The sequence below is a fragment of the Ranitomeya imitator genome, chromosome 4 (assembly GCF_032444005.1).
Source record: "Ranitomeya imitator isolate aRanImi1 chromosome 4, aRanImi1.pri, whole genome shotgun sequence".
In the NCBI taxonomy this organism is placed as follows: Eukaryota; Metazoa; Chordata; class Amphibia; order Anura; family Dendrobatidae; genus Ranitomeya; species Ranitomeya imitator.
The window spans coordinates 669,261,382-669,278,597 of NC_091285.1; the positions used below are offsets into that span (position 1 = coordinate 669,261,382).

General features: G+C 47.4%; 1 protein-coding gene across 2 annotated transcripts in view; it reads right to left on the minus strand.

Annotated features, from left to right (window-relative positions):
* Nucleotides 1-5,802: 5,802 nt before the first annotated feature.
* Nucleotides 5,803-17,216, minus strand: part of MAST1 (microtubule associated serine/threonine kinase 1) — a 135,605-nt gene continuing 124,191 nt past the window's right edge. For both annotated transcript variants that reach the window (XM_069767234.1, XM_069767235.1), the window contains 10 exons: nucleotides 13,836-13,958; nucleotides 13,515-13,624; nucleotides 13,273-13,433; nucleotides 11,510-11,697; nucleotides 11,248-11,427; nucleotides 10,833-11,062; nucleotides 9,954-10,076; nucleotides 9,725-9,861; nucleotides 9,256-9,440; nucleotides 5,803-9,137 (listed from right to left, as the gene is read on the minus strand). In XM_069767234.1, coding sequence (XP_069623335.1) covers nucleotides 6,778-9,137; nucleotides 9,256-9,440; nucleotides 9,725-9,861; nucleotides 9,954-10,076; nucleotides 10,833-11,062; nucleotides 11,248-11,427; nucleotides 11,510-11,697; nucleotides 13,273-13,433; nucleotides 13,515-13,624; nucleotides 13,836-13,958 — 3,797 coding nt within the window. In that variant the 3' untranslated portion in view covers nucleotides 5,803-6,777. The remainder of the gene's footprint in view (nucleotides 9,138-9,255; nucleotides 9,441-9,724; nucleotides 9,862-9,953; nucleotides 10,077-10,832; nucleotides 11,063-11,247; nucleotides 11,428-11,509; nucleotides 11,698-13,272; nucleotides 13,434-13,514; nucleotides 13,625-13,835; nucleotides 13,959-17,216) is intronic.

The window sequence follows — 17,216 nt, forward strand, 5'->3', positions numbered from 1 at the left end:
CAGGGTGTGGTTCTCCTCTGCTTCGGGGCAGATCGTCCTCCCGCAACAGCAATCGGAGGGGGCGGTCAGCACTTCTGGCGCCACTTTGGTAGTCTCCTCCCATGGCACGCCCTCCTTCTCCTGCCCTCCTCGTGGCGCGGCAATGGCGGCGGTTTTGGCGGGAATCTCGCGTCAACAGCAGTACACAGTCTTTGCACCAAATCACAGTCCAACACGTCTCAATCACAGTTCCAAGGCACACATGACCCAATTCTTCAGGCTTAAGTACGATCCTGTTCGTGACGCCAAGTTGGAGCGCCCCCAGACACAGGGCCACGAGTTCTCGGTACCGGGCCTCTCTGGTTCGGTTCTGAGGCTGTCATGGTGGCTAAACCCGGTCCGTGACCCTGCTAAGGGCCGTCCAGTAAAGGGATTTGTACAGTCTGTCAAAGGTTCGTGACGCCACCTGTGGTGTTCGGTCAGGGTGACCGACGGTGCTGTGGGGTCCACTGGGGTGATGGAATGGCAGCTGGATGGTATACCTTCCCACAGGTGAAGTATGTCCCCAGGGCTTCCCAGTAAGGTGGATGGTGATGGTGTAAGGCGCAGTCAATAACGAGGACACAAGGTTGCAGTCTCTTTACCTCTTTACTGAAGGCTTCAGGATCCTCAATCCAGAGTACGTTCAACAGGGCTATCAGAGACCGGCCGGTCCGATGGGCACATCCAGAGTTTCCCTCGCAGATGGAAATCGTTGCCTACCAATAGCGCCTGTGTGTTGTAGTCCTACCCTGCTGAGCATTCGGAATAGTCCTCACAACTGCTGTTCTTCTTTGTTCGTTCTCTACAGCTCTCTCTCTCTCTCGTTCTTTGGTTCCAGATGTTACTAGTTTCTAACGTCCCCCAGATATGTTATGGCTAGGACGCCACCCATTTGACGGGAAGGCTTGGAGGTCTTCTGGGACCCTAGACACGCCCCTCTCCCAATGTTGCCCCCTATGTCTTCGTAGGTGTAAAAGGTAGACAGCCAACCTATAATCAACTGTCCAGCGGAATTTGAAGTAAGGCCTGAAGTCAGTTACTCCTACGGTGATCCGGCCACCGACTACGCGCCTCAGTAAGATGTTGCCTTCCCCTCTCGGCACGACTCTTACTGGCTCTCCTTTGTGCTGATCTCGCTTACACTGTTCCACAATATTCTTCCCCTCTTGTCTCTCTCTTAGGATGCCGCCGCAAGGTGTGCAGGTGCGGTTCCGTAACGTTCTGTTCTGTCGCTAGGCACCTGCCAGGTTCCCACGCCTGACAGGGACCCCCCTGTGCCTTCTCCCTGCAACACCCCCTGCCACGGGATGTTGCCTGGTTCCAACCCAGTCAGCTTCTGACTAACTTCCTCCCCAGCCCCTAGTTTTACCAATGTGAGGAGTGGCCCAATAAATAAAGCCTTTTTCTCCCCCTAGTGGCCGGAGTGTGAAGTGTAATGTGTTCTAGTGATACCTGGTCAGGAGAACTCCTTAGTGCCATCAGACGTACCGCTGCTCCCCTTAGTGGCAGAGCGCTATACTGCAACGACCAGGTCTCTGGGGCGCTGCACTCCCCCCCGGTTAAATCCAGTACTCCTGGACTGGGAAGAAGAACAACAATATAATGCAGTGAAAGACATACAAAATTTTTGAATGCTAAGAACAAGTGAATAGAAAAGGTGCTTCCCTTTATGGGAGGTGAGGACACTTAAACGTTGCAAACAATAACAAGATTAAATAGTTTTAAATAACTTTGACCTTGATGCTGTGATGGCCGAGGACGATCATCATTAAGAAGGGAGGCATGTAAGAGGGTGGTGCTATTATGGACTGTAAGGAACACGTTGTCACTTTAAGAGACTGCACCCCCTTGTCTGGCGTGACGGAATGTTCTGCTTCTCCCCTGCAATAGACGGTGTGAATGAACTGGACTGAGCAGAGGGTGGGGGTGAAGCCTGGACAGCGTGTGAGAACTGAAGCTGCTGCAGAGAGAACTTTGTGCTGTTTGCTGCAAAAGAGGACCCACAGCCTGTAACGAGTGAATTTGTGAAATTTGACAGACTTTTCCGGGTGCTGCAAGAGTGGCTGACCTGTGTGAGTTTGAGAAGCCACGGAGATACCGAGAAAGGGATTTACAGTTTCCAGGAGCACCTCCAGGACCCCGAAGCAAGGAGAAGACCACATTTCACGGAGATGGCAGAAAGCTGTGCGCACCACTGTACTAGACTGCTGGGGGGCCCCATGGGACTGGATCTGAGTCACCAACATCACCGTGAGTTTGTTCCTATTTTGTGCACGTTAGGGCCTAGTGTAGGCTTCAATAGTCAGTACATGGTATCTGTGTGGCCTGCTTAGTAAAGGCCAGGGAGGTTATACGTAGAGCAGCATTATTCTCTGTTTATTGTTTGCATTTACTTGTGTGACATATATTGAGTCTGTAACAGATTGGAGCACCGTGCTATTTTATGGACAAGCTAAAGAATATAACTCTTGTAAATTAACTTTTGCCATTGCATACCCGTTTGCATCTTTCTCAGCCACTTCATTCCTTGCCTCCCAATAAGGCTATGTGCACACGTATAATGGGCCACTGCGGATTTTTCCGCAGCAGATTTGATAAATCTGCAGGGCAAAAACGCTGCGTTTTTGCTGCAGATTTACTACGGATTTACAGCGGTTTTTATACGGATTTCAATGCGGTTTTACAACTGTGGTTTTCCATAGGAGCAGCTGTAAAACTGCTGTGGAATCCACGGAAAGAAGTGACATGCTGCGAATGTAAACCGCAGCGTTTCTGCACGTTTTTTTCCGCAGCATGTGCACAGCGTTTTTTGTTTCCCATAGGTTTACATTGTAATGTAAACTCATGGGAAACTGCTGCGGACCCGCAGCTGCGGAAATGCTGCGGATCTGCAGCGTTTTCCGCATCGTGTGCACATACCCTAAATCTACCCTTTGTTGTTTGCACCTCATCTTGTGTACGGTAGTCTTCCTGCACCGTGGTGGTCCCCGGCCATCGCTTCACTTCCACCTAGTAATATTTCCCACCTCTGTGCTTGCACCTAGGAATATTACCCACCTCTGTGCCTCCACCTGGGAATATTTCACACCTCTGTGCCTCCACCTGGGAATATTACCCACCTCTGTGCCTCCACCTGGGAATATTACCCACCTCTGTGCCTCCACCTGGGAATATCTCACACCTCTGTGCCTCCACCTGGGAATATTACCCACCTCTGTGCCTCCACCTGGGAATATTACCCACCTCTGTGCCTCCACCTGGGAATATTACCCACCTCTGTGCCTCCACCTGGGAATATTTCACACCTCTGTGCCTCCACCTGGGAATATTACCCACCTCTGTGCCTCCACCTGGGAATATTACCCACCTCTGTGTCTCCACCTGGGAATATTACCCATCTCTGTATCTCCACCTAGGAATATTTCCCACCTCTGTGTCTCCACCTGGGAATATTACACACCTCTGTATCTCCACCTAGGAATATTACACACTTCTGTGTCTCCACCTAGGAATATTACCCATCTCTGTATCTCCACCTAGGAATATTTCCCACCTCTGTGTCTCCACCTAGGAATATTTCCCACCTCTGTGTCTCCACCTGGGAATATTACACACCTCTGTATCTCCACCTAGGAATATTACACACTTCTGTGTCTCCACCTAGGAATATTACCCATCTCTGTATCTCCACCTAGGAATATTTCCCACCTCTGTGTCTCCACCTGGGAATATTACCCATCTCTGTATCTCCACCTAGGAATATTACACACTTCTGTGTCTCCACCTAGGAATATTACACACCTCTGTATCTCCACCTAGGAATATTACACACTTCTGTGTCTCCACCTAGGAATATTACCCACCTCTGTATCTCCACCTAGGAATATTTCCCACCTCTGTATCTCCAACTAGGAATATTACACACTTCTGTGTCTCCACCTAGGAATATTACCCATCTCTGTATCTCCAACTAGGAATATTACCCACCTCTGTGTCTCCACCTGGGAATATTACCCACCTCTGTATCTCCACCTAGGAATATTTCCCACCTCTGTGTCTCCACCTGGGAATATTACCCACCTCTGTATCTCCACCTAGGAATATTTCCCACCTCTGTATCTCCACCTAGGAATATTACACACTTCTGTGTCTCCACCTAGGAATATTACCCATCTCTGTGCTTGCACCTAGGAATATTACCCACCTGTGTGTCTCCACCTAGGAATATTTCCCATCTCTATGCCTCCATCTAGTAATATTGCCCACCTCTGTGCTTGCATCTAGGAATATTTCCCACCTCTGTGCCTCTGTGAGCAGGTTGCGGGATGCAGTAATGGACAGGAGGCAGAACAAGGGTTAAAGTTAACTTTACTGATACAGGGGTATACTCTATGCAGGGAGGGGAAAGTAGAGACAGGGGTATGGCAGGTGATTGGAGCACAATAGGTGTGAGGTAACGAGGGTAAAACTATAACATCTGTTCGTAAAGGGTAAACTTATTAGTGTGACGGCTTCCTGACTGCAGAGTCTTAGGTTCTAACAGTGGTGCCCACGCGGTTGGCACGTGATGAATCCGGTGTCGTCCTGCAGGCGTTAATGATCCGGTTTCTGGCAATGGGTTCTTGATGTTTTGCACGTGGTCCAGGGTCCAGGATGTGGGTTGAGAGTGAAGAGCGGTCTCCATCACTGCCAGGGCTTAACGCAGCTCGGCAGAAATAGGCGGGTGAGAAAGGGAACAGTTCTCAGTAAGTCACCCGGGGTTTCTTAAGCGGCATGCGTGCATTATTTACTGGCACGTAGCGTCGGGTACCTGGAGTAGTGGGAGCCGACAGGCAAAATACAGTTCTCCGGTCACAGTGTCTGTAAGTGGCAGCAGGGATAATATAGCATGGGCCTGCGTGCTGCGTGCTCCGCCAAGTCTCTCCTCCTTTTCGCATCGACCTCTGTGCCTCCACCTAGGAATGTAGCCTCCACAATACAGTACATGCACTTTTTACCATTCACCTTTCGTGTCTCCCTTTTTCCCCTCATAGATTGTAGCTTGTGTGCAGGACCCTCATTCCTTTTGGTATCTGTTGAATTATGTGTTACTCTGTTATGTCTTTATTGTCTGCGCACGTCCCCTCTGAAATGTAAAGGGCTGCGAAGAAGGTAGGCGCTATAGAAATAAAATTATTTTTATTATTGTCCTCTGTACAGTGGCAAAGCCCCACCATCCCTGTGTCATCTTGTGCCCTCTTGCTGTACTAAAAACTAAAAAAACAAATCCCTGAGAGTCACCTACTTCTTGGCAGGTGATGTGATGTCATTGCGGTGACAGGCTTGGACAGGCTTATCCCAAGCTCTGGCCCACCAAGTAAAATATTTTGTATGGAGCGCAAAATAGTCCGTTTTGTACATAGAAGTAAGCCCAATATCGGAAACAGCAGGTGATATGGGACTGATTGTATTGTACACATCTCCACGCCTTTGAATTTTTGCGACAGTGGCATGAGCCATATTTTCCTTAGATAACAGAGCCGTTGCAGCTCAAGTTGCTGTAATGTCAGGATTTTCTTGCACCCCTGTGACCTAACCCTAGGTTACATATTGGTGATGGTGCCCAAATGATGTTCTCTTTGCAACAGTGGTCACCATTTACCAATTTGCGTAAAAAAAAGCCACACTCCCGCTTAAAATCGGCCAATGAGATGCCTACAGCCAGCCCCTGAGGGGAAAGTAAGGCAATCCAGGAAGCATATATCCAAAAATTCATAGAATAAATGTGAGTGGGACATAAAGGTAGCGGGGCAGAGCTTTATTGATTAAAAAAATACACAAAAGTAAATAAATAAAAAAAAAAAATTACAATAGTTCACAAACTAACCTCCGCAGTGCCAACAGCAAACCAAAGCGGCCAGCCAGGAACTGACGGGGTTTAATTTACCATAAATCTTCTTGCATAGAAATAGTGGAGCCCCTATAGACAATATATTTATATATTTATATAGATCTGTATATATAGTGCGTCCAGATAAATATACTCCATATGTATAGACGTATGTTTCTATATGTAGATAAGACAAGGCATGGCAGGACATCACCAGACGTGGCACAGGCTCATGATGACATCATCGGCTGGGAGCTGATGTCATAGATTGGACGGTTTGAGCACAGAATGAGGTCTCAGGAAAAGGGTAATGGTGGTGGCAGTGATGTCATGCAGGGGGGCATGGCAGACACCTGCAGTTCGTTAATCTGTTGACCCCTCTTTAGAGGGACTGGTCACTAACAAGGACAGGAGGCGGCCATTTAGCGGAGCGATGCTGCCACTCTTTTCTGGCAACCAAGATCTCTGCCTCCAATGTTTATTGACAATGGGTCCATTTATAGTGTCTCTACCTGCTGGACCTCCATGGACGGACCTGCGGAGTGTCACTCTATGATTTCTTTAGTTTCTAGCGCTAAGTGTGTGTATGTGCGGTAACTTTATTTTTTTTAATATTTCCCCCCCTCTCCCAACTAAATAACAATTAAGGCACAGCACAAACACACAGATACACAGACACACACACAGACACACACATACACGCCTGTGCAGCCCCCACCTCTCTCAGAGGCCGTAGAGGGGGCAATAAGGCTCATTTCAAGAATCCAGTGTGGGGTCAGATAGGACTCCCGACCCCTTTGCCATTACTCTCTCCTGAATACAGACGGGCTAATTTCATAATATCATCATTAGTCTTTCACCCTGACGAAGACAAGAAACTGCTTTCCTTAGGAGCGGCGTTGACTTGTGACTGGTGTCGCCATCTGGGAATTTGGAGATTTCGCAGTTGGGCTCTGGGTATCGCTCTCGGCCCTACTGATCCTGATTGTTACTGACGACTCCTTTGGGTGATCTCCTTCTGTCGTCTTAGCAGAGGCTGCGCACATCTTACTCTGTTTTTTCTCGGTGTCAGAACTTCCCAAAACAGTTTTGGTCATCTGGTCACCTACTCCGGTCGCAAGTTTATTACACGGTAGCACAGGAGGAACCTTGGCTTGGCTGGTGTCCACCATGCTTACTTTATCAAAGCTTGGAGAGATGGTGGCCTTCTTAGACTGATCGCTCAGAATTTTGCTGATGCTACTGTCGGAAGCAGCTGTGGGCATCTTTGCCTGGGCATGTGCTTCTTCGTTAGTCTTCAGTGTACTCGATGGCCTGGTGGTCCCCTTATTCTTGTCATGTTCTGTTCCTGAAGGTTTACTTATACCTTGGGTGTTATTGGTAAAGGCGGTCTGCCCAGCTTCGGTACAAATGACCTTATTAGTTGCTGAAGTAGTCATTGCCCCTTTGGTCTTCTCACTTTCTGGACCGCTTGTCTTGCTTTTGGTTGTGGTATTGCTCCCCTGGTTCTTCTCAGTTGCACTTGGAGTCATTGGAGAAGTATGGCTGGACACCACTTTACCTTCTCCTTCATTCACTTTAACAGACGGGAGGATGTTGGTCACCTTGGGCTGACTCATTTCTTTCCCAGCCAGAGTGATAATATTAGTCACTGTTGTAGTCCCTCGTATTTGTTCATTTTCAGCTTTGGTTATCTGGATACTTATGGGAGAAACAGCTGGTGGACCAGGCGGAAGGGACGGAGGCATCTCAGCTGTCAACCCGGTTCCTTTCATGTTTTCCTTGGAAATAGACTGAGGAGATTTTGCAGGTTCACTGGACTTACCCGGGAGTAGACTGACGGTCTGAGTTGGTCCGGGCTTTACAATGTTTGTGCTGGAGGTGGAAACCTTTGAATCCTCCCTTAATCTTACAGGATGGGAAGACGCAGACTGGAATGTTTCAGGGTGTTTTCCATTGGATCGAGATGGACATTTTGCCATGTCATTCACTGGCTTCTCATCCCTAATACTGCAGATCGGATCACATTTTGTATTGTTGGGGTCAGGCCGCTTTATTTCTGCTTGCTGAGTTGATGTAGTTGACATTTTAGGTGTTGAAGCCTTCACCAAGGTAACCCCATGGTCTTTATTCTTTGCAAAGTGCAAGACATCAGGAAAAGAAGTGGATGCGCTCTTCACGTGGTCAACTTCAACACTCTTGGACCTGACCGGATGGGAACAGTCTGTAAGATGGGAGTGGGTTCCTTTCGTGGTGACATGGGGTGCACTTTTTCCAACTGTAGTCAACTCTTCCACCACTTCCAAATACCAACGTTCTCTCATGGTTCCACAATCTTCTTCATCCTCTTCTCCCTTTTCCCCTTTTTTTCCTTCTCCTTCTCCTACACCTTCTTCCCCTTCACCCCTTCTGCCCTCGTGTTCCTGTACAGGACTCAGAGTCTTCACTTGGCATCTACCCACCATGGAGTGGGAAGGGTCACCTTGTGGTGGAAGGGCAGACGTTGAAGTAGATGAAGGCTCTTGTGGTGAAAATGTAGCAGGGCTTCGCACTACCGTGCCTAATTTTCCTACTACTTGAACCTTACCCTCGGTATTTTTATGTCCGTCTGTCTGTAGTAATATTCCTGCCCCCAGGTCTCCTTCCAGTCTCTCTAGATTGTCTACTAGAAGATCACTTGCACATAAGCTCCGTGGGGACTCCTGTCTACCTACTCTTCTAACTGCTTGTGATCTACCGCCAAGGGTTTCTCCTAATTCTCCATCTGGAGTCCCACTGCCACCTCCTGGCTCCTGTTTCCTAGGTGCACCGCCACTACCCCCTCCTCCCAACTTCTCTGCGGACTGTACTCTCTTCAGGAGCGGGGAACGTGGGGGTTCAGCACTCTTAGGACGTGGACGTGAGACAGGAGGGGAAGGATGTAACTTTGGAGGAAAGCTCTGTGTGGTAAGGCTGCTCCCTACGCTGTGGCCTGGAAGCAGAGGAGGGGAGGCCGTAGTGGGTGAAGGAGTATGAGCTAGAGGAGAAAGCGGCATGTTACCAGCTGACTTGCAACGTGCAGATCGGTATTGGCGATGAAGTTTCGGGGACAGGCCATGGAGTGTACTGGGGCGAATGTGGGGAGAGGGTGGTGCAGGGGAGGATGTGGAGGAGGATGTGGAGGCACAAGATGTGGAGGAAGATGGAGGTGGAGGTGCAGGGGAATTAGGAGTGCTGGAAGAAGGGGAGCTGCCTTGTGAAGATGCACCTGTACAAGAACAAGAAAGAGGAGAATATTAGTTTGGTCTTCAAAAAAGTATAAAGTCCTCTGCACCTTGCAAAGAGACCAGTGCAACCCCCTAATACCTAGAGAGCATCAACCCTACCTAGATATGCAGAATCCATTGATCGATAGCTGTGAGTTGGAGAACGGGCAGAGAGGCTGTGAGTAGGAGATCCTGGCAGACTGTCACTAGAGGAGAGAGAGCGGCTGAGAGAAGAGAGAGAGCGGCTGGTGTGCAGGAGATTGGACTGCTTGGTGATCTTACGAAAGAGAGAACTGCGCTTCTTGCTGTTAAGGAAAGAGAGAGACAGGACAGAAAGAAAAAGGAATGGAAAAAAAGAGAAGAAATTCTAGATGACCCCTTACCCAAAATTTGCCTCTAAAATAAACTTTTGGTGAACCCAACCTCTGTTTGGGTCTTCATGCTTCACAATAGCGGTTCATGGTTTCTGTCACTAAGGTGCACCCCATGGATTGTTGTCCTGCAGTTATTCCCCCATTCCCTGTATTTCTTCTCTACCTTTCATAGATCTATGGATGTTTTTTGCTCACTCTGCTTCTACAGGTCTTACCTCTCCTGCCCTTCTCTTCCCATACTCCTCTTGCTTCTCCGGGCCATCTTGGACCTGTAGCTGCTCCTTCTGGCTGGACCAGTTCTGATTGATGTGTTCTCAAAAGGTGTTGTGGTGACCAGCACCTTGTTACCACTCTGCGGGAATAACATTGTCGGTCATCTGTGCTTTTTGGCATTAGCTGAACCCCTGAAGACCAATGTTTTTGACTACTCCACAAGACACCTACCTTCAAGATCAGCTCCACCACTTCTGTGTGCACCAGCCCGTGGACTGGTTCTCCATTAACATGAGTAATAAGATCACCGGCACAGAGCCCTGCCTCATGAGCTGGACCTCCATCCTCTACATGCTGGGAAAACAGAAGCGGGAAGGGTTATTCCCTGGGAAAATTAGGACAAATTAGGTTCACGTGTTTGCAGTTCAGATTTGATCACGTACAAATCTGTCAGGTGCTATATGTTGGCTCCATACAAAATTTCTATTTTTTTAGGAGCACCCATAGACTTCAATAGACGAGTCTCATCCGACACACTAGCGCACACTGCGATTTTTTTCAATGCTCAGATTAGGACCGTGAAAAAAATTGCTCATTGAATAACATTAGTCCGTAAACATTGCTCAGACCAAAAATATGGTGGTGTCAACTTGGCCTAATGCTAACAGCACAGCACACTAATCATGGTAAGGATGAGAGTATAGAAAAGGCTTTAAAAAAGCATTAAAACCATCAACAAAGTATTGAGAAAAATAGAAAAAAAATTATTTTTCCCTTCCAAAGTGCTTTACAAAACATGGGAGGAAAAATAAAAAAAAAAAACTACCCGTAATTTTATTATGTATATTGATATAAAAAATATGATAATTATTGGGGTTTTTTTGTTGTTGACCCACCCAGCCCAAAACTTGCAATAAAAAGTTATAAAAAAAAAGTTGTATTTACTCCTAATTAGAATTCCCCCCTAAAAAACAAGCGCCTCCATATATCTTTGCTGCCAAAAAAAAAAAAAGTTATACAAAAAGAAAAATTATTTTAAAAATATGCCTAAGTGTAAAGTATAAAAAATAAATGACTGTATGTTAATGTGGCCCCGATTTTCGGACTTACCCACACTATATGCTGGACGCTGTACACGTCGCTCTCCCCCATGTACACTCGAATTGCCCTCAAGGTGAAGCCGTACTTCTTTCCCGATCGCTGGATGGTGATGGGGGAGCGTAGGCTGCTGACGGCCGGGGTGTAGTCGCGGCTGGGAGACGAGTCTCGTGAGGACGGATTGGATGAGAGGGATCGGGGAGACATGGGGCTGACCAGGGGTGAGCTGGTGTGCTGCTCGACTGCGGGGAGAAAAAAAAATTACAAAAATTGTCACACTGAGCACCTTTATGGGAACCTGGCAGCAGAATTTATCCCTAGAAACCACCGCCGATGCTTTATTGCAATTATTGGGGAGGCCTGAAAACGTAAAGGCCAAACGCCCCTTCATTGTATGATGACACCTGGACTATAGGACGGGGCTCACCTGTAGGGATCATGACTGACAGCGCGGTGGTGGAGGCGGACTTGATGACCTTCCCTCCGGTTCTCCTGCGGTCGCTGTCCCCGGAGAGATGCTGGTGGCGAGCTCTCCGCAGGACGAGGTCGTTGGTGGCGCGGGGAGACGAGTCTGTGTCCTGATGCATCTGTGATTCTGAAGACTTGTCTGCACGGGGTGAATGTGACAAAGGGTAACGCCACGATTTATCTCTCCCACCATAACAGGTTCATGGGGTGGGATCACTCACCTCCTTCCAGCTCTCCTAGAGGGATTTTGCTTTGACCCAGCTGAGTCCCGCTGCTGCTTTTAACTCTTCCCTCTCCTTCTCCTTCTAGAGGAGCCACAAAACGAGCTGTATCCACCAAAGCCGAGAATCGGCGCCTGGCGGCTAATGGGGGGCTGGAGTCAGCGTCGGTGGCATCCGAAAAATGCTTCCTGCAATACAGATATTCAATGTATATGTAAAGCTGTAGAGTCCTACCTCCAAACTGAGATCTATCCATGATTCGCTGCTTGCTGTCACAGTGAATAGGAACGTTATTTTATTTGTGCAGACTTTCTATGTGTTACTCACCTGTCCTGGCTCCAGCACCAGGCTTTGCGTCTTCCCTCCCCAGTATCCAGCTCCTTCTGCTCTCATGGTAATCCAGCATGCACCCGAATGTCACTGCAGGTATTCACGCCGTGCAGCGTCCATGCTTTTTAACACGTCCTTGTGTAACTTGACAAATACGGCTCTACTATTCTAAGATGCCTCAATTCGGCTCTGCTGTATCAAGTTACCTGTCCGCATAGTCTACTCTGCTGTTCCAAGGTGCCTTCCCTCACACTCGCCTCTGCTATTCCCAAGTGAATGTCTTCACATTTTACTTTGCTGTTTTAAAATGCCTGTTCTCACATTCTCTTCTACTGTTCCAAGGTGCCTGGTCTCATATTCTCCTCTGCTGTTCCACTGTATCTGTTCTCTCTTTCGTCTCTGCTGTCCTAAGTTGCCTGCCTGCACACTCGGCTCTGCTGTTTTAAGGTATGCCTGTTTGCATATCCAACTCTGCAGTCTCAGATACCATCCTGCATATCCAGCTCAACTGTTCCACGTCCATCTAGTATATCCAGCTCAACTGTTCCACATGCCATCTAGCATATCGAGCTCCACAGTAGCACACTGCTCCAGGTGTCGACCTGCAAATCCAGCTCTGCTGTTCCACGTGCCATCCAGCATATCAAGCTCTGCTGTTCCACATGCCGTCCACAAAATTGAACTATACAGTAGCATACTGCTCCGGGTGCTGACCTGCAAATCCAGTTTTGCTGTTCTACGTGTCATCCAACTCCACTGTTCCACATGCCGTCCAGCATATCCATCTCCACAGAGCACACTGCTACAGGTGTCAACCTGCAAATGCAGCTCTGCTGTTCCACGTGCCGTCTAAGCACATCAATCTCCGCTGTTCCACATAACGTCCATAATATTGAGCTCTACAGTACCACACTGCTCCGGGTGCTGACATGCAAATCCCAGTCTGCGGTTCCACATTCTGTATGTTTCATCCCATTCGATCATATCTCGCTGAGCCAACGCCTTCGATCTGAGCAGCAGATTCAGACCTAGAGCTTAGCGAATCCACTGTACCATGAGAGCCATAACTCTTGAGTCTTGCAGCAGAAGGTTTGTTGCAATGGTATCCAATCTAGACAATGCTCTATGAGCTAAACAGTGTGGACTCATGCATTACACCTGCATTGATACAATGTAACAATCTATCAAAACAGGAGAGCGTGCTGCTCGCAGAGCATTGTTCGCCTGCACCCATCACTTACTATAGAGTCTGTCGATGTCGGATGTGCTGTCTAAAATTTTGACAAGAAGAACGACATTGCATACAGTGTTATCCTTCCTGACAATCCAGAAATGAATGGGCACATTCACTGACTGAAAGCAGAGATATAGGAAAGACAAGGTCTTCCCTAAGAGCCTGAAGAGGGGAGGTTGTCTGTTAACCACAGGCTCACATTTCTGGAGACACGGTCCTCCAGCAGCGGTCTCTCAGGGTCACCCCGCCAAGGGTCTCTCTCTTGCTCGTCCTCTCGGACCGCTCCTGCTTGGTGGAGTCTTGGACTGGGGTGGAGGGCTTCTGCTCCAGCTGGGACAGCTGCTCCATGCTACTGTAAACCTGAAGAGAAGCCACGCAGCGAGTGAAAATATAAAAAGCACTACTGTCACATGTACGATATATACATAAGGGGGCACTTACTTTACTGAACCTCGGAGTACAGGATGAAAACTGCCGGATTTCCACAGAATCTTCATCGTTTGTATCATCTTCATCGTAGGAATTAATGTGCTGATAACGATCTGACCGAGCTGCAAATGCAAAAAGAATTCTGTCACCCTGATTTACAGGTTTGCCACCTATAGGTGGTGCCAGAGAGACACTTTTTTTATTTCATAGCGGAAAGATATTATATATATTGTTACCCAGAATCCATTGCTCTACTTTACTGGATCTCCACTAGGAGAATCAGTACCACAGTGTAGATGTATATATAAATCATATCAAAATTGTTATTCTCACTGTCGAAGTAGCTGGTGTCGTCCTCAGCCTCCAAATGGGGAATAAATTCTGCCTTCTGCCTCAGCAAGCCGTTCCAGTCCAGATCTGTGAAAAACCTGTGAGCCTTCACCTCAATAGCGCCACCTAGAGGCCAAAAGGGGGGAGAATTAGGATCTATTTCAATGAATTGATTTTTGGAGTTTTGTTTTTATTGTTAATGGAAGGTTTGTGTCTGCCTTTTATGGATTTATAAATTTACAAATATGTTATTAAACTGCGTATAGTTCTTGATAGATAGATCGATAGATAGATAGATCGATAGATAGATAGATAGATAGATAGATAGATAGATAGATAGATAGATGGATAGATACTAGATAGAGAGATACAGTGGGTACGGAAAGTATTCAGACCCCTTTACATTTTTCACTCTTAGTTTCATTGCAGCCATTTGGTAAATTCAAAAAAGTTAATTTTTTCTCATTGCTGTACACTCTGCACCCCATCTTGACTGAAAAAAAAGAAATGTAGAAATTTTTGCAAATTTATTAAAAAAGAAAAACTGAAATATCACATGGTCATAAGTATTCAGCCCATTTGCTCGGTATTGAGGAAAAGCCCCTTTTGAGCTTGTACAGCCATGAGTTTTCTTGGGAAAGATTTTCACCCCTGGATTTGGGGATCCTCGGCCATTCTTCCTTGCAGATCCTCTCCAGTTCCGTCAGGTTGGATGGTGAATGTTGGTGGACGGCCATTTTCAGGTCTCTCCAGAGATGCTCAGCTGGGTTTAGGTCAGGGCTCTGGCTGGGCCGGTCAAGAATGGTCACAGAGTTGTTCGGAAGCCGCTCCTTTGTTATTTTAGCTGTGTGCTTATGATTAAAGTCTTGTTGGAAGGTGAACCTTCGGCCAAGTCTGAGGTCCAGAGCACTCTGGAAGAGGTTTTCATCCAGAATATCTCAGTACTTGCCCACATTCATGTTTCCTTCAATGACAACCAGTCGTCCTGTCCCTGCAGCTGAAAAACACCCCATAGCATGATGCTGCCACCACCATGTTTCATTGTTGGGATTGTATTGGGCAGGTATCATGCCCTCAGCTGCAGGTTCGGTCTCTGCTGTGAAGGGAGACCAGCACCTTTCACACAGCTCCACTGGTACTACTCACCCTGTCGGTGGCTCCAGACGATCAGCGGCTCCTTTCTCTGCTAAGAACCTGCATCCTCTTGGCAGGTCTCCTGGAAATACTCTTAGGAGGCACGCCCCGCTTCCTGCACATACTTAAAACAGCAGAACACCTGTTCTCTATTAAGGCTCTCTGTGCTATGATGCTCTGTGCATAAAAGGCATCCTCCCATTATGGGAGGTGCCTGGACAATGTGTTCATTCTATTGTTTATGGCCCTCTGCTCAGTCCACACTCTGCTGTGCTCTGCTCTGCAAAGTGTAGTTTACTTTTGGTTTTCTAATCCCTCTGTCTCCTCAGTATCCTCCGCTGGCAGTTCCCTATTCTGGATCCTTCTGGGCTCCCCGGTTTCCACTCCAGGCTGACTGAGCTGCTCCTCGCAGAACTATCCTGATATTGCTGCCGGCTGGATCAGCCTTTCCGAAACTACACAGAGCTTCCAGGATCCTCTTCACTGATAGAGCTTGAATTCCACCGTCTTGTTTATATGGTCTGTACGGGTCGTCCCTCTGGTCCGGGTACTGCGGCATTTAGGCCATCTGGTGTTGTGATGGGGGAATCCCTGTATAGGGGTACACCTTGCCCGGTGCTCCACTACGTGGTTCAGTGTTGTGGTCCAGAGGGTTCTTCTCTCAGGCACCTCTTTCTGTTTGTTTAAAACTTCATTTAATTAAATACCTTTGCATTTTGAAGCCATTCTCCTGTCTCTTGTGTACCGGGTATACAGCTGCCACTGCTCCATCAGTGGTCTAGTGAGTCCACTATATTTCCCCATGCCCTGTGGGCGTAACAGCAGGTGATGAGCAGTGCCTGGTTTTCTCCACATATACCACTTAGAATTATCACCAGAAAGGTCTATCTTCGTCTGATCAGACCAGAGAATCTTATTTCTCATAGTCTGGGAGGCCTTCATGTGTTTTTTAGCAAACTCTATGCGGCTTTCATATGTCCTGCACTGAGGAGAGGCTTCCATCAGGCCACTCTGCCATAAAGGCCTGACTGGTGGAGGGCTGCAGTGATAGTTGACTTTGTGGAACTTTCTCCCATCTCCCTACTGCATCTCTGGAGCTCAGTCACAGTGATCTTGGGGTTCTTCTTTACCTCTCTCACCAAGGCTCTTCTTCCACGATTGCTCAGTTTGGCTGGACGGTCAGATCTAGGAAGACTTCTGGTGGTCCCAAACTTCTTTTATTTAAGGATTATGGAGGCCACTGTGCTCTTAGGAACCTTAGTAACATAGTAACATAGTTAGTAAGGCCGAAAAAAGACATTTGTCCATCCAGTTCAGCCTATATTCCATCATAATAAATACCCAGATCTACGTCCTTCTACAGAACCTAATAATTGTATGATACAATATTGTTCTGCTCCAGGAAGACATCCAGGCCTCTCTTGAACCCCTCGACTGAGTTCGCCATCACCACCTCCTCAGGCAAGCAATTCCAGATTCTCACTGCCCTAACAGTAAAGAATCCTCTTCTATGTTGGTGGAAAAACCTTCTCTCCTCCAGACGCAAAGAATGCCCCCTTGTGCCCGTCACCTTCCTTGGTATAAACAGATCCTCAGCGAGATATTTGTATTGTCCCCTTATATACTTATACATGGTTATTAGATCGCCCCTCAGTCGTCTTTTTTCTAGACTAAATAATCCTAATTTCGCTAATCTATCTGGGTATTGTAGTTCTCCCATCCCCTTTATTAATTTTGTTGCCCTCCTTTGTACTCTCTCTAGTTCCATTATATCCTTCCTGAGCACCGGTGCCCAAAACTGGACACAGTACTCCATGTGCGGTCTAACTAGGGATTTGTACAGAGGCAGTATAATGCTCTCATCATGTGTATCCAGACCTCTTTTAATGCACCCCATGATCCTGTTTGCCTTGGCAGCTGCTGCCTGGCACTGGCTGCTCCAGGTAAGTTTATCATTAACTAGGATCCCCAAGTCCTTCTCCCTGTCAGATTTACCCAGTGGTTTCCCGTTCAGTGTGTAATGGTGATATTGATTCCCTCTTCCCATGTGTATAACCTTACATTTATCATTGTTAAACCTCATCTGCCACCTTTCAGCCCAAGTTTCCAACTTATCCAGATCCATCTGTAGCAGAATACTATCTTCTCTTGTATTAACTGCTTTACATAGTTTTGTATCATCTGCAAATATCGATATTTTACTGTGTAAACCTTCTACCAGATCATTAATGAATATGTTGAAGAGAACAG